At 51.0% G+C, this 21269-nt stretch overlaps 2 protein-coding genes across 2 annotated transcripts; both read right to left on the reverse strand.

Annotated features, from left to right (window-relative positions):
• Positions 1 to 4930: 4930 nt before the first annotated feature.
• Positions 4931 to 6316, reverse strand: LOC142061194 (C-C motif chemokine 5-like). Its single transcript, XM_075101929.1, has 3 exons — positions 6134 to 6316; positions 5647 to 5758; positions 4931 to 5260 (listed from the first exon to the last, which is right to left on the reverse strand). The coding sequence occupies exons 1-3, from the start codon at positions 6198 to 6200 to the stop codon at positions 5155 to 5157; spliced, it is 285 nt and encodes a 94-aa protein (XP_074958030.1). The 5' UTR covers positions 6201 to 6316; the 3' UTR covers positions 4931 to 5154.
• Positions 6317 to 12502: 6186 nt separating this feature from the next.
• Positions 12503 to 18213, reverse strand: LOC142061196 (uncharacterized). Its single transcript, XM_075101932.1, has 3 exons — positions 17683 to 18213; positions 14757 to 14877; positions 12503 to 13914 (listed from the first exon to the last, which is right to left on the reverse strand). The coding sequence occupies exons 1-3, from the start codon at positions 17747 to 17749 to the stop codon at positions 12726 to 12728; spliced, it is 1377 nt and encodes a 458-aa protein (XP_074958033.1). The 5' UTR covers positions 17750 to 18213; the 3' UTR covers positions 12503 to 12725.
• Positions 18214 to 21269: the final 3056 nt, after the last annotated feature.

The following is a 21269-nucleotide window of genomic DNA, read 5'->3' on the forward strand; positions in this document are numbered from 1 at the left end:
TGTCACAGTGCTGGCAGCGGCCTCACAGGCCTGGTCCTGTCCCTGTCCCCAGGAGACAGCAGCTACAGAGGATTGTGCTTCTTGATGAAGGCAGATCCAAAGGATGGCTGAAGACCTTGGCCCCAACCCCACCATGCTGAATGCCATGGGGCTGGCACCACAAAGCTGGCTCCCCCTGCTCAGGAGCACTAGCTGCCTCTTCTTCCTTGGTCCCAGCTTCCTCCTGCTTCTGGTGGCCTGAGCTGCCCTGGACTGCTGGCACAGCACCTACAGCACATGCCAATGGGTAGGAGGGATGCTCTGCGCCAGCTCTTCACAGGAAGCCTGGCAGGGCAAGGTCCTGTAAGGACCTGCTCCTGCTCAGCAGGATGGCTCCTGGCCAGGGAGCTGGCAGGGACCCACATGCACCATAGGATGGGGCAAGAGGCCTCTTGATGGGCTCAGCTAGGACTGAGGTCATGGTGATGCTGGTTCTGCTGGCAGATCTCTGCTGGGAGCTGATGCTGGAGAAGAAAATTCCAGGCCTTGGGATGGTCACTGAGGGAATCTGGGGTGCAGGTTATTTTTTCCTCCTTTCTTCCAGTTGTGGGCAGTGAGGTTGAAAGGAACAGGCGGACACAATCTATCAACACATGGCTCCATGGCCGGTGTCACCAAGACAACGTTGGGTCTTTTGACAGTGGGATGGCCAGAGGTGTGCTCTGTGTGCTCAGAGTGTGGCTACACTGCAGCACAGTTGAAGTGTTGGGGAGATGAGCTGGGGGCTCCTGAGCTAATAGGAGCCAAGATGGAAACACCATGGAAATACCTCAAAGGAACTAAGGGGTATTCCTCTGAGAAGGTGACACAGCCAACAGCCCTGCTGAAGTGCCTCTACACTAATGCACACGACATGGGAAACAAACAGGAGGAGTTGGAAGCCACCGTGCTGCTAGAAAGCTATGACCGGACTGCCATTACTGAAACTTGGTGGGACGAATCGCGACTGGAAAGTGGCTGCTGATGGCTACAGGCTGTTCAGAAGGGACAGGTGAGGAAGGAGGGGCAGAGGTGTTGCCCTTTACATAAAGAAAGGGATAGTGTGAAGAGCTGTCTCTGAAGAATAGCCACGAGCAGGTCGAAAGCTTATGAGTAAGAACCAGAGACTGAGGCAACAAAGGGAACCTTGTCGTTGGTGTCTATTACAGGCTGCCTAATCAAGGGGAGCCTATTGACAAAGCCTTCTTCCTCCAGCTCCAGGAGGCTTCGCACTCGCAGGCTCTCATCCTACTGGGGGACTTCAGCAACCTCAACATCTGCTGGAAAAGTAGCAATATTGGACCTGATGGTCACCAATGCAAGTGAGCTCATCGGTGATGTCAAGATCAGAGGCAGCCTGGGCTGCAGCGATCATGCTCTGGTGGAGTTCACACTCCTGAGGGATACGGGAAAAGCGAGGAGTATAGTCAGGACCCTAAGTTTTAGGAAAGCGGACTTCCAGCTCTTCAAGGAGTTAGTCAATAGGACCCCCTGGGAAACAGTCCTCAGGGACAAGGAAGCAGAACAGAGCTGGCAGATTTTTAATGAGGCTTTCCACAGGGCGCAAGAGCTCTCAATCCCCAGGTGTAAGAAATCAGGCAAGGACGGCAAGAGACCAGCATGGCTGAGTTGAGACCTGCTGGTCAAACTAAACGGCAAGAAAGAAATGCACGTGCAGTGGAAGCAGGGACAGGTATCCTGGGAAGAGTATAGGGACACTACCCGGTTGCGTAGGGTTGGGGTCAGGAAGGCCAAGGCATGGCGGGAGCTGAATTTGGCAGCGGACGCAAAGAATAACAAGAAGGGCTTCTACAGGTACGTCAACCAGAAAAGGGAGGTCAAAGAAAGAGTACCCTCTCTGACGAGCAAGGGTGAAAACTGGTAACAATGGACGAGGAGAAGGCTGAGGTACCCAACAATATTTTTGCCTCAGTCTTCACTGGCAACCTCTCTTCCCACACCTCTCAAGTGGATGGACCACAAGGTGGGGGGGGGCTGGGGAGCAAAGCCCCTCCCACTGTAAGAGAAGACCAGGTTTGTGACCATCTGAGGAACTGAATATACATAAGTCTATGGGACCTGATGAGATGCATTCCAGAGTCCTGAGGGAATTGGCTGATGTAGTTGCCAAGCCACTCTCCATGATATCTGAAAAGTCATGGCAGTCAGGTAAAGTCCCGGGACACCGGAAGAAGGGAAGTATTGCAGCCATTTTCAAAAAGACAGCAAGGAGTACCCTGGGAACTACCAACCTGTCAGCCTCCCCTCTGGGCCTGGGAAGATCATGGAACAGGCCCTGCTAGAAGCTGTGCTAAGGCACATGAAGGACAGGGAGGTGGTTCGAGACAGCCAGCATGGCTTCACCAAGGGCAAGTCCTGCCTGACCAACCTAGTGGCCTTCTGTGATGGAGCGAATGCATCAGTGGACAAGGGAAGAGCAGCGGATGTCGTCTGTCTGGACTTCTGTAAGACCTTCGACACAGTCCCCCACAGCATTCTTCTCTCTAAACTGAGGAGATACGGATTTGATGGGTGCACTGTTTGGTGGATGAGGAATTGGTTGGATGGTCGCATCCAGAGGATAGTGGTCAATGGCTCAATGTCCAGATGGAGATCAGGGACAAGTGGTGTCCCTCAGTACTGAGACCAGTACTGTTTAATATCTTCATCAGCGACACAGACAGTGGGATCGTGTGCACCCTCAACAAGTCTGCAGATGACACCAAGCTGAGCTGTGCAGTTGACACACCAGAAGGACGGGATGTCATCCAGAGGGACCTGGACGAGCTGGAGAGCTGTGAGAACCTCATGAGGTTCAACAAGACCAAGTGCAGGGTCCTGCACCTGGGTCGGGGCAACCCCCGATATCAATACAGGCTGGGGGATGAAGGGACGGAGAGCAGCCCTGCAGTGAAGGACCTGGGGGTACTGGTGGACGGAAAGCTGGACATGAGCCAGCAATGTGCGCTCACAGCCCAGAGGGCCAACCGTATCCTGGGCTGCATCAAAAGAAGTGTGTCCCCCCTCGAGGGAGGGGATTCTGCCCCTCTGCTCCACTCTAGTGAGACCTCACCTGTAGTACTGCTCTGGAGCCCTCAGCACAGAACAGCCAAGGACCTGCTTGAGTGGGTCCAGAGGAGGGTCACAAAAATCATCTGAGGGCTGGAGCACCTCACCTGTGAGGACAGGCTGAGAGAGTTGGGATTGTTCAGCCTGGAGAAGAGAAGGCTGCAGGGAGACCTTATTGTAGCCCTTCAGTACTTAAAGGGGGCCTATAAGAAAGACGGGGAAGAGTTTTCAGCAAGGCCTTTTGTGAGAGGACAAGGGGTAATGGTTTTAAACTAAAGGAGAGTAGATTTAGGCTAGATATAAGGAAGAAATTTTTTACGAGGATGGTGAATTGCTGGCACAGGCTGCCCAGAAAGCTAGTAGAGGCCCCATCCCTAGAAACATTCAAGGTCAGGTGGGACAGGGCTCTGAGCAACCTGATCTAGTTGAAGATGTCCCTGCTCACTGCAGGGGAGTTGGACTGTATGGCCTTTAAAGGTCCCTTCCAACCCAACCTATTTTATGATTCTATGAAGGACCAGGAGCGGCCTCACCACTGGCTCCTCCAGGTGATGTGATGTTTCCTTCTTCCTTGGGTCTGGGCTCCTGGGCATGCTGCACTCACCCCCTGCACATTTAGGCTGGACCTTGCCACCCAGCTGGAGCCCTGTAGTCTGTGCTGCATCCGTGCCACAGCTGTCAGGAGAGGGCACCAAGACGAAGCAATAGAGTGTCTTCATGGTCTGAAGGCTCCTGAAGAATCAAGGCAACAGTTTAAAATTATTCCTCAGATTGAAGCACCTCCTGGTCTAACCCAGAGATCTACACCTGCCTCTTGGTGCTCATGAGACCTCTGGTCCCCAGACCTGCAGCATGTCAGGGTCATCCCTCAGCACTGGATGGGTTTTGCCTCTGCCATGAAAGCATCCTTGGAGGTGCTGCAGTCAAAATCCTGTTCCCCAGAAGCTGCAACCACCAGCAGAGGGTCTGCAAGTGTGGCTGTTGCTCAGGGACTGGCTTGGTATCGTCCAGCTGGTGGTGAATGATTGCTTTTGCATCACTTAGTGGAGTTTTTTCAGTTGGTTGGTTTTCTTTTGTCCCCCATTAGATTGTCTCAGGGAAGGAGGTGGGGGGACATTCAGAATTATAGCATTTATTTTCCAAGTCACCATTACACATGATGAAGCACTGTTCTGCTGGCAATGGATGGACACCTGCCCACTGGTGGGAAGGAGTGATGGAATTCCTTATTTTGCTTTGCTTGTATGCACAGCTTTTGCTTTACCTACTCAACTGTCTTTATCTCAATCCATAAGTTTCACTTTTCCCCTTCCAATTGTCCTCCCCATCCCAAAACCCTGGCAGGGATCACTGGTGAGCTCCCCATGGCCCCTGGCACGAATGCAATTTCCATGGCTGTACATGGGTGAATCCCTTTTCTGCTTCAGCATCCCCTGTCTGTTCTACCTGCCCAGGTAGCTCTGCAGAGAAATCCTTCCTCTGCAGCACAGGTCAGATACATTAAAGTCTTGGGGAAGATGAGGCAGCTGGGCAGCATGGGGCAATGCAAGGGACAATCTGAAAGCTCTAAGCCCAAAACCTATGGCAGCTTTGCACCTAAAAGCCCCCAGAGGACCCTTTGGCCCCTTTGGGTCCCCTTCAATGAGTACCCAAATGCCCAGAGCATCCATGCATCACCCTTCTGTCCCACTCCCTGCCTCCCCCAGTGAGACCCAGGAGGTTTCAGGAGGCAGTGGGAAGAGCTGCCATCTCACCCCAGCACCTTGGTTGACTCCATGCCTCAACCAGTCAGGAGCAGCACAGTTGCTGGAGCTCAGAGAAGAAAGGACACCACTCGCCAATACCACATGAAGTAAACCTTTATTTTGTGGCTGTGCTCAGCGGGCAGATACTGTCAGGGCCGGCAGTACCCCAGGAGCAGGCGCCTACATGGTCAATGCAGGGCTCTGGGGAGGCAGTTCTGTCCCTCAGCATCAGGGACCTCCGCAGGCCTTTTCAGCAGGATGACTATAAACCTTCCTTCCCACCGGGATGTTGAGTTGTCTGAAGCAGGGCACCCAGTCTACATCACGGGGCATGAAGACCTTTCATTTTTTGGAGCTTCGTAACTGCTTTCTCCACCCAAGATGACTCTGGGTTTGCACAGATCTTGGCCCCGTTCCTGGTCTCAAACCTGCCGAGGTGAAAGATGAAGCTTGGTGAGAAACAACAGCTATAATCCTACTCATGCCCATACCATCCTCCTCTCCCTGCACTCCTCCTTTCCCTTTGGCCCTGCATGCTGCCCCTGGGTACTTGGTGCCCTACGAGCAGCTCATCCTGCAGCCCAATGCTTCCAGAGCCTGTGCAGGGCCTTCAGGAGCTGTGATGAACCTGTGTCCTTAACTCTGCCCTGTAGAATTGGCCAGACAGTCATGTCCTTCCCTCTTCATGCTGGAAGACAGCCACTTGTGGAGGCCATGCAGACCTGGCCCAGTCCCGTCCCTAGATGGGATGGATGAACTGAACCTGTGGTGGCCCAGGAGTCAGGACAGTAGTGGGGAAATTACCAGGACTTACACAATTGCTGGGTTGAAACAATCCATGGGAGTTTTGTAGAAACTCTTCAGGATAGCCTTCTGGACAGGGTTCTTTACATAGTTGAAACAGCACTCAGATGGTGTGTGAGGGGCTGGAGAAGACAAAGAGAGATGGTGAAGGCTGGTTTAGGAAAACAGTCTTTAAGACCTTCCCCCACGACAAGGCTGATACACACAACATCCCCCAAGTTCTTCAGATGCTGCCATGAGGAGCCCCAGGTGCCCTCTTTACTTCCCAGGGCAGGAGTATGCTACAGGTTATCATCCAGCACCAACAGCCCTGCAGCCGGCTTTGCCGAAGCCACTCGTCCCTGGGATCAATATCCATCCTTCCCTGCACCCCAGGACATGCAGCCCTGCCCCAGCAAGGGGGCTGCTCCTACTAGCAGCACCGGCCCCTTGCCTGACCTCCCCAACGAGACAACCCCGAGCCCTGATCCTCAGCAGTGGCCTGCAAGATGCCTTACCTGCATCACAGCGTGGGGAGAGGGTGAGTAGCATCACAAGCACCAGGACTGTCCTTGTATTGAGCATGGTGGCTGTGTGAGGGCTCTTCCTCGCAGGATGCTGCTCTGCCTCTTCAGAGGAGCTCAACTGTGAGCTCAGGCAAGCAGGTCCTGCAATTTATCCTCTCCAACCCCCACCACACATCAGCCCTTTTCCAAAGAATTTCAACCAAATTCAAGTAAAAGCCCTGTATGTGTTCTTTGGCCAAGGGGATTTCCATATCACGTGGGATCTTCAGGGTTACCAACCAAAATGATATCTAGAAAGACTGAACAGACTTCGGTGACTTCTGCATTCACAAGATGGGTCTGTGGAAAGCCGCAGGGACCACAAGGGAAGTGAAATCCTGCTCCACAGAGGTGTAAACTCGAGGGCTCCCAAACCCATGGAAAGGGGATTTGCAGTGATAGGAAAGGTAAAGCCCAGCTTTCCATGCAAAGTCACTTTTCAGCCCCAAAGCCAACATAAACATGGAGACGGTCAGATGACTTGTGAACTCCCCGAGAAGCATTAAGCAGAAACACAGTGACCGCTACTGCCACCAGCCCTCTGCAGCTCGAAAGCTGCAAGATGTCAAATACTGCCAGAAACTGCATCACATTCCAAGCTGTTTCCATGAAAAATCACTATTTATAGCTGGGAAACGTGGGATGAAAGGAGAAGGAGGTGCAGCCGAGTCCTCCCTTGCAGATGAGGCCTCCTTAGCCCCTTGGTTTCAGGGCAGAGCAGGACTTTTGAGCAGGACATTACACCTGGGACTGTGTCATCCCTGGGTGCCTTTTAAAAAACTTTGAGGAAAACCACCCAATGCTGAGAACTGCTCTGGTCATGCCCAGGTCTCCTCAACCCCAGACGCAGTAGGAGACATATTTCCTGCTGATGAAGGCTCAAGCAGCCCAGGCAGAGTATGCTGAGGCTCTTCCCAACCTAGCAGAAATTATTAAAATACGTACTCAGACCCCTGTAGCTGCTGTGGAGAGATGGAGTCCCTACATCTCAAAAGCATGGCTTGGCCTATGAGGAGCTGGCATGAAGCCACCCATGCCATGTAGCCACCAGAGGACTGAAAAGAAAGCATTTCTAAACAGGTCCCACAACCTGCAGTTCCTTCCTGCATGTGTTCACCCAGCGACTCTGTCTCTCTGGCCTGTGATAAACTTGTGTCCTCCTTCTGATCCCCAAAAGCATCCTTCCTTTCTCCCACAGTTTTGCAGGTGCTCCCTTCCCTTCTCAGCCACCTCCGCTCTGCCCCGGGCTCCATTCTTGTAGACTCACGTGCCTCTCTCCAGGAGCCTCTCCCCAAACCTGGGCGACGGCTGCTGGTAGCAGAATAGCCTCCCATCCTACAGAGACCATCCCAGCAGGCAGCCTTTTGGAGAGCACTCCACTCTGTGAGCTGCAGCCAAACAGGCAACACTGAGCTGGGGACACGGGCCATATTGCTGCTCTTGATACACTTTTGTCTTGCCTGTGGCATGCACAGGAGCAGGGCCACCAAGCGTAGGTAGCATGATATGTCATATCTATGGCACATGTCCTCAAGCTGGGGGAGCACAGGCTCCCCTGCAGCCACAGACCGAGGCAGCGCACGGCCTGCCCTAACCACGCCTGGGGCAAAACCACCATCCAAGGGCTACACCCTGATCAATGCAGAAGGATTTTGGGGGTGGATAGGCATGGTCTTGCTGCAAGCCCATGGCATGTCTCCCCATGGCCTGGGGCTTCACCCGACCACTCCTCAGCTATGGGGGATGCTTTGGGTGGGTGGCCAGGGCAGCACATAGTGCTAGTGAATGAACTAGTACAGGGGCACCCAGCAGCCAGGGTCAGGGAAGAGAGAAGAGACTGCTCTGAATGGAGAGGACCTTGAGAAGTAAAAATACCAGTGGGGGGCCTGCTTCTGCAGGGTTGTGCTTGCTTATCTGAAGCTCTGCCTTGCAGAAGAACTGGCCTGAGATGCTCTGCTTCCCCTTTCTCAGGTTTTCAAGCCATTGCTATCGCAGCCAGATGATCACAACTCCCTGGAAACCCATTGATGTTTATTCTTTTACTTTTGGGGAAAGGAAAGGCTTCTTTCTATATTTTTTTAAATTTTTTGCTTTGTGCCCTTGTAGCTTACCTGGCAGAATTCAAGGGTGCTTTCAGAAATGAAGCTTCCTCTGTCGCCCAAGGTGGTCACTGAAGAGGTATGACCCTGGAGAGTCCTGACAACCGCTGTGTGTAGCCAAGGGGGAATTCAGCTACAAGAGCAGCCCTTGCAGTGACATGAATAGGGACAAACTCCTCATAAAAGTGGAGATTAAGCAAACAGAAAGTATGGAAGAACCACAGCCACACAGCAGAACCAGAGAGCCAAAGCAGCTAAGGGGACATCCTGCATTTCTGCTAAGCCAGCATTACTGAAGTGGGGGTACTTTAGCTTGACCAGAGGCTGCCCTAAGCATGAGCATGCTTATGCAACATTTCATAGAAAAACCACCACGCCGAGCAGTGACAGACATTTCGTAAGTCACAATCCAGTTCTCAAACCAGAGGGGATGGAGTCTGCAGAGTCTCTGCTTCACAGGAGTAACCGTGCCTCTCACACATCACCCTGGAGAGAAGACAGGGCTTGGAGAAGACAACGGCAGACATGTCTCACTGCCAGGTCCAGCCTGCAGGGAGCAGAGAGCGGGGACAAACCAGGAGCCAAGGGTGACCCCAGCACAGAGTGTCCTCACCTGTGAGATGAGGTCCCACAGGGTCTGAGCATCAGGGGCAGTGCCAGGTGCTGGTAACAGGGTCCATCAATGGTCCCAGACACAAAGTGAGGAACCAGATCCAGGATCCCTTTGTGAGGGTTAGGGGGCATCCATTCAGCAGCAGCAGGAGATGGGGACAGAGACAGGGCTAAAGAACTGAAGGGTCCAGCCAGCCAGGACCTCCAGGAGGAGCACAGGAAGGCACACAGTTGGACATCCTTTGCACGAGGTCTTTCCCTGCACCGTCAGACACAGAGAAGCCAGGGAGCAGCAGCAAAGCCAGCGAGCACGTCCCCCTTGGTGCTCCAGAGCTGCGGCCTCCGCGTACCCCCCTCCCCGTTGGCTCCTGTGCTCGCTTTGCATGTCGGAAATGAGTCATCACTGCCGGGGCTGACTTGTTTACACAGCCTCCCCCTCCCTTGCTTGCCCTTTCCCTATAACAGAGAGGAGAAAAAAAAGAAAAATGCTTTTATTTCCACAGAGCTTCTTATCCTCAAAATGACCTTTCTGGCCTGGCGATTCATCTGGGGGAAGTTTTCACAGACCTCATAATCTTCTCAGCGTACTGGCAGTACCAGAGGATGTGGCAGGACAGCTGCGGGGCACAGGGCTGGGGTATGGTTGAGGGCTCCTGGGATGCAGGGGAGATGCTCATCCCTGGCCTTTTTGCTCCTTCCAGCTCCAGGCAAGTCCCTGGGCACTGGCTCTTGTGCTGTGTTGCCTTTCCCACCTCTCCTCCACGACAATAGAGAGGAGCACACAAGGGCAGCCCAAGCCTTGGCTGGGGTGGGAGAGGTCCTAGCTCAGGCCTTGGTCACTTGTCCCCCTAAAGAACAGTCTTGGAGCACAATTGCTTTATGTGGGTTGCTGTTTGGTCACAGCTTTTCTTAAACAAAGCAAAAACCCGGCTGGTTTTTTTCAGTATTTCCTTATCAGGATGGGAAAGGCAAATCCCTGTGAGAAAATATATTCCCCGAATTTCTGGCAAGATTGAAGCCCTTAAACAGTGAAGACTTGGAGCAATAGCCGGGCCACATCAGTTGCGTCGGCTTTGCTGTCTCTCTGCAAGGCTGTGATTCCCCCCATGGTGCTCAATGATATGTGTTCATCTCCGCATCTCTGCAGAGACCAGGCTTGGTCACCCTGCCATGGGCTAAATCCCCTGAGGACAAGAATTTTTAATATAAGGACTTTATTACTTCTTAAAAAAGGTACAGAACATATATCTCATGCACACACTTGTATATACTCAGTACACAAATGAATCAGCGCTTGTAGCAGTCACCGCACTCCACAGCAAAAGACATTCATTTTAAGCCCCAGGAACTGGTGACAGTTCTGCACCGGCATTCACCTTGTGCCCGCACAGACTGCCCATTGCACAGCGAAAAGCAAGGAGGAGCAGTGGTCTCGCCACTGCCCTGGGTTTTAACTGCCCCCCATGAGGGGTGCAGTGCCCTGCCTGCTAACAGCCTGGAAACAGGAGAGGGGGCCAAGGTGAGCACAAAGATGGATCCAGGCTGGAGGAGAAGCTTGTCCTGATGAGTGCCTGCATGACCATGGCAGCTGGAAGATGGTGGGAGCCAGCCATGGAGCTGAAACTGGTGTCCTTACAAATACTGTGGTGGGACTCAAAATGATCAGATCTGCCTGGTGCATGACTCCAAGCCAAGGACTTCACCCAGAGCCAGACCAGACAAGTGTCCACTCCATTTGCTGTAGTGGCTGGAGAGCCACCTAGCTCCCATGGACATGCACAGGCCATCAAAGACCAGCAAGAAAATAGACAAAGGACGGTGTTTTCCAGTGTTCCCAGAAAGGTCTTGACTCTGCAGTGCTCCAGTAGCAAGGGCAGGATATTACATACATTCAAATGGCTTCAAAACTTTACTACAAAAATAACATTTCTAGTGTTTCATATAAAAATAATGCTTAGCACACTGCCTTACGAACTGTGAGGCCACCAACCCCAGCCATACATGAGCGGGGAGGCGGCACTGACAGCCCCTGATTTACCCTCCGGGTTACACAGCTGGGCTCGCTGGCAGCACAGTTAGTTCTACATGCATTCAGAATGAATGGGCAACTCCCTGCACAAGGAGGGGTTTCACTCCAAAATCCTAATTACAATTGATCTGATTGCATTCTGTACTTGCAAAACCTGAGATGAATCCCTAGATCCTCTCTCTCAACAAAATGCAGAAATAAGGGATTCAATGGTGGCAGAAAACACCACCTTTGCAGTCTTTCCTCTCCACCTCCCAGGCTGGAGGGATGCCCTGAAGGTATGATCTGATGGATCTAATAGGCTGCCTTCTTCTAGCTCTGCTTTACAGCTGGCACACCATTTTTGCTTTGATCATCTTGCTTATTACACAGTTTTGCTTTCTTTTTTTCTACATGCATATTTATACTTTGAGATCTGATCCACTGGGGTTGGTTAGAGGAGGATCTGACCCTTGATATGTATCTCTACCTATAAAGCATCATATCATGAAGACCTTTGCGTGCTCCAGCAAAATTCTTACTGGAGTCAATGATTAATAAGTGCTTTCAGGAAGTGACCACAGGTAAGAGATAAATCTTACATACAGCAATGTGTACATACAGATGTGTAAAAATCAAAACCAACTTGGGTTAAAATGAAGCCTGGTACTGTTATGGTGCTTTAATAGCCTGGTGATCAGTGCTGTACAAAAAAGAAAAACTAAAATGTGGCTGAAGTGCAGGACCATGAACAGGCATTTTATGGCTTTTTGTGGGTCAGCAAACATGCTTATATCTGGATGGTATGTCTGCTGTGGTAGAGTAATTACTATATGACTAAATCCAGAATTGCATTTAGCTCCTCCAAGAGAATATTTCCTGGGTTTTGTGCTTGCAGAGAACTGCAAAAACCCTCCAATGTTATCACAGGAATAGCAAAATTATTAGGTGACTTCTTGTTTTCTCCCATTTGCAAAGGCTCTACCGCACTATCTTGCCCTGGTGTTGCATGCAGCTGGGCACAGGGCACATCAGCTGGCAGAAGGAGTTTATTGCAGCTGATTTGCCAAGAACCAGGTCTCAGACTAAATCTGCAAGAAGAAATGCCCATAGCTGTGGGAGTGAAAGGTGGACTGTTTTCAAGGAGGAGGCAGATTGTGGGTTGCCAGCTCCTCTGAACAGGAAATCTGTAGCACTGACCTTCAGTCCCCTAATCAGATGCAGCTTTCGTCACCTCTGTCTGAAAAGCTAGACTACTCCTCCTGTCTCCAACAAGAGTAAAGCAGGTATTTGATCAGCCCAAAGAGCACCAGCAGCCAGCTGACCACCAGCATCGGTCTTGGACTGACAGAGCAGTGACCTGAAATGCAAAGAAAGCAGCACCAGAGGGTTTTAGGTGCAAATCGTGTGGTTTTGGTGTTAAGGTTGCTCAAGGTGGCTGAGCCCGAGTCCAGCAGTGTGGGTAAGTGGGTGGTTTCTCAGCTGGGCCATGATGAAATGCAGAAAAATTCCCAACAGCAATTTGGAAATTCACTTCTGCCCACCACCTGGCAGAGAGCCACCAAGCAGCTCTAGAACAGCAATAGCCTTTGTATGTAGCAGTGCCAGAAGAAAAAAAACATCTCTTTTATTTCCAAAATACTGTATTTGGTCAATGACAACTTAGATATGTCTTTGGACATTCTGCTCTGCAAAAAAATTCAGTCTTCTCTGGTATCTTTACTCCTTGCCTTACTTTATACTGGTCACCAGTTCAGCATAAACTTAGCTTTCCTGAAGCAAGACACATATAGTTTAGATCAAAAATGTCCATGCCATAAAGCATTCAGATTACTTCCATTGGATAGTCATTGTTTTGATGTTCCTCCTTCTGGTAGAGCAAGCCCTGTACAGTTTCTCTTGGCATTTTCTCTGTTTTCACTCCAAATTTTAGATATAGCCATACAACAGCAACACTGCAAACCATCAGACCACCCAGCACAGAAACTGGGATGACAAAGGGCATCTGAGATCTTGACAAGAAGCTGGAAAGGGGCAGGTCATTCGGCCTTTCTGTAATCATCTGCACTCTGGCTTGGCCTGAGAATGCTTGACTAGTAAAAGCTAACATATCTAAAGGATCTTCCTTTCTTACAGGTGATGGATAAGCAAATGCTCTAGTACCAAAATCATCTGCAGAGGAACTTACAGTCTTGTTGGTATGGACAGAAGGACCTTCATCTATGGCAGTTGTGGGGTTTAGAGTAGAAACTGAAGTAGTCTCTGGTGGAATTGGTGTGGCTGGGACTGTGGCAATCTCCATACTGTCCAGGGTAGAGGGGAGGTCTGAACTAAAACTGCTAGAAACAGTGTCTGGTGCGTTGGCTCTTGCACTTGTAGAGTCCAGGGGTTGATTTATAGAAAGTATAGGATGGTCTGATCCTTTTTTAATGCCTGTGGCTTCTGAATTTGAGCTACGAGAATTTGTGTCTTGAACATCAGCCATAGCATTTGTACTACGTCCTACAGGTTCTTCTGTAGATCTTATGATGTTGTCAAAGCCATGCACAAGAGCCACGGAATATGGGGTGGGCTGGCTGGAGACCATGCCTGCTGCAAAAGTTGTTGAAGGTGCATGAGAGTTGCTTCTATTTGCTTCTGGAGTGATGTCAGAGCGGGTAGCAACTTCCCAATTCACAGGGGACGATCCAGCAGGGAGCTGGGTAGTATCCTGTGTGGCTGGTGGGGACTTGCTGGGCACCTCTGTCCTGGCAGATGGAACATGTATTCTCTCCAAAACTGTTGTGCTAGTACCTTGGAAGAAACTAGTTGGAGCAATGGCTTGAGATGGAACAATTACCGTAAGACCAACATGTTTCTGAAAAACACCAGGCTCTTCTGGTGCTGCTGCTGAGGTTGCATCATGTGGAAGTGGGAGGACAGCAGCCTTTTTCTGGTCCAGTTTCTCTACTATCTTCTTCACCCACCCTGCCTCTGGATCTGCACAAATCTCCACAGACTTCAGAGTAGTAAATCTGAAAATAAAAACAGATCACTTACTGCTTAAAGAAAACACAGTTTTAGATGACCTGCATGATAGGGAAGGCACACAGACAGCAACACTGACTCTCTCAAGCCCATAGTAAACACCACTGGGTTGTATGGATTATTTAATTCAGGAAGGGCAGGTGCCTCTGAGATCTGATTGAATGAGGAGCAGCTGAACATGACACATGGGTGAAGCTTTTCCCCCTAAGAAGTTTTTCTCTCTTGCAAGCATTGTTTGCCTCCAGTGCTCAGCGCAGGAAGCTCTGCAGGCAACAGCTGCCCAGGGGCAAATGTCCATGAAGACAAAATCCTCTGATTTACTGAGTGAGGTGAGACTTTCCAGGGTCAGCCCAGCAGGTTCACTTTGGAGCAACCTCCTGCATGGCAATGAAGTGGTCTCAATAGTGTGTCACCTCCAGGGAAAGTCAAAACCAACAATTATTCTGGGGAAAAAATGTAGGTATTTCTCATCCAGTCAAGTTCACAGGCCTGAATCTGCTTCCAGAGAAAATACCTGCTTTCACAGAAACACATGAGCTCTCATCCTGTGTGCTTCCATTGCCCCGTTCTGCCAGCATGTACATTTGTCAGTCCCTTTCCCCATCCCTTTATCCCTGTCTCCCTCTGTGTGTGAGCCCCTGATCTCACTTGGAGGCTGTCAGTCTTTAAATAGGGGAAAAATACCCACCCACCCTTCAAATAAATACCAGCATTCACTCTGTTTCTGGATTGCTCCTTGTTCCAAAGCAAAGGCATCTGCTGACAGGTTAATATTTAATCAGCATTGGAGGGGATACGCAAGGGAGGCAGGTGGTGGGGCAGTGCTTACATGATGGCTTGTTTGGTGCAGCGGGGTTCAGTCCTGCGGTAGCTCCTTATCCGCTTTGCTGCTACCCCAGATGTAAAATGGGTGCACTCTGTTGAACACCTCAGAGGTGCTTTGGGTTGCCCTGAAATAAAGTTTTTAACATATTAAACCTTGGGTTTTTATTAAGTACAATAAACACTGGCACCTTCTTTTTCCGCTCCTCTGGGGAGGAGTCTGAAGCTTGCCATGGAATTTTCCAATCCTTGCTAAAATGAAATCCCTCCATGAAGACAAATCCCACCAGGGCCATGATTGTTTATATCACCCAGACAGGTGATATGATACCCAGAAAAATGCAAAAGAGCACTGTGAAAATTGTGGGGGTCTTGGGACACCATTGCACCTCGCCTTATAGGATGTGCAAGCACTGGCTGGAGGTCCTTTGTGCAAGCACCTGGACCTGCAGGTCCTCTCCCCTCTGGGTCACAGGAGGACTGCTTTCAGCACGGTGCCCAGAAGACACATTTCTTCATCCCCAAAAGACCTGCTGCAACCGTCACCAATAGCCTCTTGGTGTAGGAACTGCAAGTCAGAGGGCAGGATGTTTGTCCCTTATCTGGATCAACCGCATTTCTTCCTCCTGTGGGAGTTCCCCTCCAGGCGAGTCTCCTGCCTCTCTGTTTGTTGCTACATAGTCTCTGAGCGCCACTTGGACTCAGAAAAAGGGTGCAGAGAAAGAATCTTTTGGTGAATAATACATTGCTCCTGTACATATGTCAGCAGCCCAGCTTCACAGCTGTTTTTCACCAAACATCTCTTTTCCATCTTCACTGCAAAATATGGTTTTCATTTTGCAAAGTGTAAACATAAAACCCCACTTGGCCCCCTTCGAGGGGGCAAAGCCAGCCACACCACTGGGGACCCTTCATTCCTGCACCTACCCCAGCCTCCAATGACAGGTATTTGCCAAGGGAGGGGAGGCTGCAAAACGCAGCCTGGCAATTTTTTTCTAACATCCCAGGAAGCAAGTCTGAGAAAAACAAGCTCTGATTTCTTCAAGGCCCCCTGTGAAGAAAGGAGCTGAAGTCTCATTTAGATCATGCAGTCTCTGCAAAATGTTGTCTCAGATTCCCAAATGAATTTGCTGAATTTGATGCAGTTCAGCTGGGAATGATTCAGCCACTGGCTGCAAGAATAAGCATTGCTACAGGAGCATTCTCAGCTCTTTTGATCCATTTACTGGGGAAACGCATGGCTGCAAAATCCCAAGCAAACACTCCTGTGGCCCCGCTACAGAAGCATGTTTCAATCTCTACGTCTCTGTCATGTCAAAGCAAAACCCTTTGTTCATGCAATAATGTCTTTTGTGGCATTTTAGGGTCAAGAATACCCACTCAGAGGTGACTGACTTCCCAACTAACTCTCAGTAGGCACAGGATGTACTGCTGGTGCCCTTCACTTCCAGGAGCACTGTTCAACAAAAGAGGCACAGCAACAAGAGGGCCAGATCCATCCCTGTGGACAGCTGGGGAGGTGCATGGCAGAGAGCAGGCAGGGACTGCTCCCAAAGGCCTTTCTCCTCTGATAACTGTTAACTGATTTTTCCAATTATTGGTACCAATGCAAATGGTTTGCAATGAGCTGAACTCCTGGTGTGTTTTTCCCAGAGTAGAGGAGCTTGGAAAGCACCTTCCAAGGAGGGAGTGGTGTCACAGGGAGCCAGCTCTGCTGGTCCCCCTCCTCCCAGGGCACGCAACCCCGCTTCTCCAAGCTGCATCTGAATCTTTGCCAAAGGGACCTCAGGGACACCTGGGATCTGGGTGCTTATCCACCCGGGACCACCGCTTCTCAGAGGCACTGTTCCTGGGAGCCATCAGTACCTGCTTTTCAGCATGGTTCCTTGAGAGACCCTGGCCAGGGAGCACCACCAGCCTTTCTTTCTGCAGAGCCAGATTTCATCACTTCAGAGGAGATGGATGCTTGGCCACAGGAGAGCAGAGCCAAGCAGTGCCGAAGCAGGCAGCAGGTTCCCAGGGCAGGGTAAGCTGCCCAGTGTCCCTGTTGCCCGCTTAACTCAGGCTAGCCCTGGAGAACCTGCCCAGAGGTGTGAGGAGATGAAAAAGCTCCATCCCCAGCTGCCCTTCTTGCTGTCCTCACTCCTCCTGTCTGGTGCCAGCAGAGCACAGCTCTTAAGGGCTCTTTGCCCCTCTCCCTTCCCACAGTGGGAACAGCTCATCCCTTTGCCCTGGGCAAAGTCCAGCTTTGCCTCCACTGCTGAGAAGCTGGCTGCCAGCCTGGCACCCTGCCCTGCTGAACTGCTGCCTTGGACAGCAATCAGTGATCTGTGTCATAGGTGACTTAAACCCAGAGCAGCCCAGGGAGAGGTGCACCCACCTCCTCCCGCTCCTCCGGCCCCACTCAGCACCACCCTGGAGCACACAAAGATCTTTATGCACTGAACAGGAGAGCGTTTCCCGACTGTGCACACACACACACTGCACAGGCACCGGAGCCACAGGCAGCAGCACCCCCATGCCTCCCAGCGATGGGAGCACCGGCATCCTCAGGACAGGGAGCCTGTGCAGGCAGGCATCCATCCTTGTCAGGCTGCAGCCTGCCCCTATGGCATGTCCCAAGCGGACATGAAAAAAGGGGAAAGCGCATTATGCTCTGACACACTCCCCACCTACCCTCAGGAGTAACAAAAGCCATCACGGGGCTGCTTGGACTTCCCTACTGCCAGGATTGCCGCCACAGGTTCCCCCCCAGCACACACTTCCCAAACCCAGCCTGATTCTGCTATGAGGTCTCCCACAGCCCATGACGGTCCCTTGGCGCCTGTAGCCTGCAGACCACAGGTTCCCCCTCCCCCACATTTCACCAGCCCCTCATGAACCTTGCTGCCCCCTTGAGGAACCCGGCGGTGGGAAGCAGAGCTGTGGCTCACCTTCAGCCGGGGCCACCAGGCACAAGAACCTCAGCACAAACAGGACCTGGAGAGGAACAGCCTTCATGTTCCCAAGATCGGCAGTAGGAAGGGTATGCAGGGAAGGATTACAGGCAGTATGTCCCACTCCTGACTGCTTATTGCATCCTCTGGAGCAACACAGTTCCTGCAGCTCATTCCAGGATTATAAAGACCCGAGACAGGGTTTCAGCTGTTATTAAGCTCCCTCACACACATCTCATGGTGACGACAGGAGGCGGACGGAAGCACAAGACAGGGGAGGGAATACAACCTGCTCCAGAGCTAGATGGCTCCTGGAATTCCCCAGCTGCACTTACATGTGCTTTTCTTAGCGCACACAGAACAGCTCCAGCCTCCTTGGCAAAGTATTCAGGCAGGGACTTTCGGGAGTCAGCTGCTCCATCTTCCTGTCCCATCAGTGTGTCTCATGGCTAGACAGGCTGTGCTAAGGCACCACTGTCCTTAGGCTTGTGAAGCTCTCCCAACCTCCAGCCTGCAGCTCCCTGATGTACATTAAGCTCATTATTTATCACGAATGCAAAAGCAGTTATTCCCTCCCTTTTTGGCAGCCGTCTTATAACAGCAGCACTGGTCATTAGGCCAAAAGAGGCGGCATTTGCTAATCAGGATCACAAGTTCGTCAGCTGGACTGGTGAGCTCATGCCAAGGCTGCCTCCTAGGAGCAACCCCAAAGTAAGGGTGAGCAGCGACCCAGTGGCCTCCCCAAGCAGCTCCTTGTTCCCTGGGCATGTTGTCTGCAGTGTGTGCTTGTTACTACAGCCATGACTTTCAGTTTACAGCAGTGTCTCAGCCATCACGGTCTTGCTGATGCTGAAAGCAGGAGTATGAGGCCCCCAGATCTGCAAGCAGCCAGCCAGGCTGGCTGGGGAGCTTCCTGGCACCAGTGCAAAGCCAGATCTGAAGCGGACATACTAACATGCAATCACATCCTGCACCTTTACTTTCTCTTTCATCTCAGATCCCAGCACAGAACAATTTTCCCCTGCCAACTCCCTCAACTGAAAGATCAAGCCTCACTCAGTGTGTCTAGCCTTGAAATATTTTTTCCCCAGAGTCTTCTTAGGGCTTGTGGAAACCTGGCTTCTCTGTGCTGTGGGAAATTCCAACAGTTCTAGTTAGGGTTTTATTCCTAAAGAGTGAAAACCCCCAGGTTTTCGTATGATGCATTTTAAAAACATTTGGTGAAACTCCTACCCTGTAACTTCAGCCTTTCCTTATAATGTACAAGAAGGTGAAACCCATTTAAAGGAAATATAATTAAAATTAAGACCTTGAAATAGTCTGATACAGCCAGAACAGAACATGCTGCATCTCTTGGGATGTTTCCACCCTTCCCCAAATGGTGTTTTCTTAGACCCTGCAGAGCCATACAGGAAACTTCTGTTCCAGGAAGTGGTATTGCCCAAGGCCATTGGCCACCTTGGCTACTGGAAGTGATGGCACAGCGCATATCTCCCCCAAAGAAAGAGATTCTACTTTTTCTGCAAAGGGGTTACTGCCAGCGATGGATAAAACTGAGGAAGGGCTCCAGCACACACATAAGTGGGAAGGTGAGTGCTTTGTTTGCTAAAGGTACAACTTGCCTCAGGCATTGTTTTAAGGCACACACAGCATTTTGGCAGGGTAAGGCAGCTGCTTTTCCCACGCAGGCTGGGCTGGTGGTATTTTGCCTGGTAGGGGACTCCTCCAGGACCCTCTTGGAGACCTCCCTTTGCTCCCAGTGAGCTCAGCAGCTGGATTTGGAGGTGGCATCTGCACAAGGAAACCCCACAGCAGGAGGGTGGAGGGCAACTGCAGCCTCGGTGTGCCTCCGTGGGACACGGCAAGCCTTCAAGTGTTGGCAGTGGTGTGGGTCTAAGCCACCAGCAAACCCTGCAGTTCCCACCAAAAGGACGACACAGAGGCACAGCAATCAGCTCCAATGAGCAGTGACAAAACTGGGCTACAGCTGGCAGAAAACTGGCATCATCTCTCCCAACCTGCTTCCTATACTGCCCTTCCCCTCCCATTGCACATCTGCTCCTCCAGCACCCCAGTGCCAGCTGCTTACTGAACTTCTTTTAGGTCTTGCAGCATTGAAAACCCTGAAGTCAGAGGACCTGCTGTAGCCCAGGAGATATTTCTGCTGTAACTAGCGATAAACCATAGGCATTGCATAGATCTGACAGTGAAGGATCTCAGGACTTCTCTGGGCTTGTCTTGGCTTTGCTGATTTTAGCTCCTTTAGTTACAATTAAAGTTGCCTAGGCAATTGCTGTTTTCTTAATTTGATTTAATTTTGCTTTAGTTTCTAGGAATAGCAAGCAGTTATTCAGTGTGGGTCTGGGACTCTAGATTAAATTTTTATGTGTATGAGGGCAGGCAGAGGAGGACACCAGCAATCCCAGTCCATAAACACAAATCACAGTGCCCAAACAATGGAGTGTGCAACCCTGCGAGTCAGGGACAACCAGCTTTCAAGGAAACAAAAAGCAGAAAAACTGAGTAACTGGGAACCAGGGAACACAGACAGTGCTAGGAAAATGTATGAAGATGAAACCAAGCAGACCGAGATTGATGAGGAAGAAAGCCCACCAAGAACGTCATATCCTTCCAGTGAAGACCATGGGCTGGGGCAGCTTATCACAGCCCTTCCCCATTCTTCCTTAGGAGGACTGGAAGGAGGCTTCCTGACATTACCCTTAGCACTCAGAGGCTCTCTGAAGGGGTGGTATAGCACCAAAGAAAAGCAGTAGATACTAGGAAGAGGGTTGGGTTTTTCCCCCATATAACTTTAAACTGTAGTACGAATGAGGAAGGACCTTAGGCTGATTTGAGTCACGGACAAGGAAAAAACATGAGCAAACATACGGCTGTGCACCTGCTGTCAAGTGTGGGCAGAGGGATCATGCACCGGGCACAGTACACTTGGGGCTGGGACTGTAACCTCTGGGACATCTGACACAGCTCCAGGTTTGGTCCTCAACACCCACAAAAGGGCTTGATGGCTCATGTCAGACAGTTGAGTATCGAGGGTGGAGTCTGGGCTCTCTTGGCTCCAGATCCTGCTCTGCTCTAAGGACAGTTTAGTATAAGGACAGATGTCCTGCTACGTAAACGCTGGTTCTGCTGCAGAGAAAGGGAGAACAAGGGCTGGTGTGGGCTGGAGGTTGGTGACAGCACAAGGCATGCTTAGAAACCTGGTCTGATGCCATACATTTTGTTGCTCACTGGCAACCACTAGCCAGGAGCTTGGCTTATTGCTCCAAACCACAGATACCACTGGCCACAGGGCCAGATCCCATCTTCCCCATGAGAGACGTGAGAGCAGCTCCAGCATTTCCCGCCCCCTGCAGCTTTGCCAGGGCTGTTCACGGGGTCAAGATCCTCACAGGTGGAGGCAACATAACGACTAATGCTGGGGGAATTGCTGTTGAAGGCAAAAAGCAATTTGACCTTGCAAAGGCAATATGCAAAACAAAATGCAAGGAGAACAAGTGCTATGACCTAACCAAACAGGAAATGGCCCCAAATCATGGCGTGTCTCCTTCAGGGTGTTTCCATGC

The sequence above is a fragment of the Phalacrocorax aristotelis genome, chromosome 8, assembly GCF_949628215.1.
Source record: "Phalacrocorax aristotelis chromosome 8, bGulAri2.1, whole genome shotgun sequence".
NCBI classification, from domain to species: domain Eukaryota; kingdom Metazoa; phylum Chordata; class Aves; order Suliformes; family Phalacrocoracidae; genus Phalacrocorax; species Phalacrocorax aristotelis.